Source organism: Camellia sinensis, chromosome 14 (genome assembly GCF_055761805.1).
Source record: "Camellia sinensis isolate YWXY chromosome 14, ASM5576180v1, whole genome shotgun sequence".
NCBI lineage: Eukaryota > Viridiplantae > Streptophyta > Magnoliopsida > Ericales > Theaceae > Camellia > Camellia sinensis.
The window spans coordinates 28,168,666-28,170,734 of NC_138974.1; the positions used below are offsets into that span (position 1 = coordinate 28,168,666).

At 34.4% G+C, this 2,069-nt stretch overlaps 1 protein-coding gene across 1 annotated transcript; it reads right to left on the bottom strand.

The window, feature by feature from the left end:
• Positions 1 to 329: 329 nt before the first annotated feature.
• Positions 330 to 1,396, bottom strand: LOC114293681 (uncharacterized). The gene is made up of 2 exons (XM_082906780.1): positions 1,295 to 1,396; positions 330 to 981 (listed from the first exon to the last, which is right to left on the bottom strand). Exons 1-2 carry the CDS (start codon positions 1,326 to 1,328, stop codon positions 569 to 571), a joined length of 447 nt encoding a protein of 148 aa, XP_082762906.1. The 5' UTR covers positions 1,329 to 1,396; the 3' UTR covers positions 330 to 568.
• Positions 1,397 to 2,069: the final 673 nt, after the last annotated feature.

Here is a 2,069-nt window from a genome sequence, read left to right on the forward strand (position 1 = left end):
CTACAAACATTTGATGTGAGATGAGATCATTACACACAACACTGTGAGCTCCACAGCTTCTTCTGTGACTGGAGACTAGTCGGACCCCTTTTTTTTTTGTGGCAATGTATGACTCCTCCCATCTAGAGCCTTGTTCTTTTCAATATATGTTTTGTTCCAAAGTCAAGTATGGTTTTTGCTGGGGATTGTTGGGCAGGTTGTTGATTCACTCTTTGAATATATATATATATATATATATATATATATATGATTAGTGTCATCTACCCACCATGAAAAAAAAAAAAAAAAAAAAAAAAGTCTCATCTCACAGAGAACAATGAACATGTACATATGGTAACAAGAAGCCTTCATAGATTTTGAACCACTTGCTAACAAAAATAAAACCAAAATGCATAGAATAACAAACACACACAAAGAACAAAATGTGAGGCCACACCTTGGATCAACCAAATACCAGTTATACACCTCTAACACTTGACACTCAAAAAAGATGCCATAACATTCATACAAGATGCTTCCAACTTGTTTACTCAACATCAAACCCTTTCTCTTGCAGCTCTAGAAGGACTTAATTTCTCATCCTAATCCGCAGCTGCAGAGCTTCTTGCTCGAACTTCTTGTCCTGTAACTCCTTCTGATAATTGTACGAGTCTTTATCCAATTCAATGACACCTTTTGGACCAATTGCCGTGCTGATCATGCCACCCTTGGCAACAAACTCCTTCATTGCCTCATTGTCGCCAGGGTATGGAAACTTTCGCCGCTCGTACAGGTGGGCCAACTCTCTCTCCTCCTTGGGCTTTGGCTTCAGTGTCCACAAACCCAATGGCGATGTTTCGTTGTAGAGCCATGCAACGCCGAACAGAGTGTACGTGCATAGCAAAGCTGTGCCCACTTGCTTCCAGAAGTGATGATCTTCCTTTCCTAAACCAATCTTCTTCAACAACTTATCGGATTCGAACGATTTGGCGAATAGTTGCCCTGCAAAAGAGTAATACATATGACTATCTTCATATGTGTTTGTGTGTGCGTAATTGTTTTTCTTAGACATTTTGTCGAACAGTTTATAGGCAATGTTGGTAAACTGCAGTCGCATTTCCAAGACGATGGGAACGAATACACGGTCATTAGATTTTTGAATGGGACTGAATTCTAATTCAGAAAACTAGGTCGTCGAATTCATCCACAATTTTGATGACAAAAAAATAAAATTCTTGTTTCGGGATCGGAGTGGGATGATTTAAGATTCACTAATAATGGAGATGACGATGATGATGAATATTGAAGATCTTGCCTGTTTTGGCTTCTTGAAATCGTTTGCGAACCATAATTCAAATCGTCTATCCCATAAGTCTCATAATATATGTCATTTATACAAAAATAAAATAAAATAAAATAAAAAATTAACTTTATCAAAAAATTATAAATATGAAAATATATTACATTTTATTTTATAAAATAAATGATAAATATAATTAAATTTAAATTATCTATTTTGTAAAACAAAATGCTATTTGTCCTATATTTATAGTTGTCACAATTTGGATCATCAGTGCAGATCCGAATTAAAACTCATGAAAACAGTATGAAGAGATGAGATATAAAGAGGAACTTATCCCATAAACATGAGTCTAGATTTTAAGTTTTAGTCATCAAGTTTAGTTTTTATTCCCATTGATTGATTTATTTGTAGGAAATAACAATTGGTATGAGAGCTCACGGTTTATTTGGACTTATTTATTTGTTTAGATGTGGGTTGTATGTCTAGCTTTATTGGAAAACTAAAATGGATGATCTATTATTTTGTAAAGATTTGTATTTATTGAAAAACTAAAATGGAGGATCTATTATTTTGTAAAGATTTGTATGGATCCATTGAGGGTGACAGTGGCAAACCCGAGGGTATGAAAGATGATGAATGTAATAGGCTTAATCGAAAAATTGTTGATGTTATCCGTCTATGGATTGATGATAGTGTTTTTCATCATGTTGCTACTGAAACTTCAGCATATGATTTATATAAAAAATTAGAAGGCCTTTATGATAGAAAATCAGCTACAAATAAACCT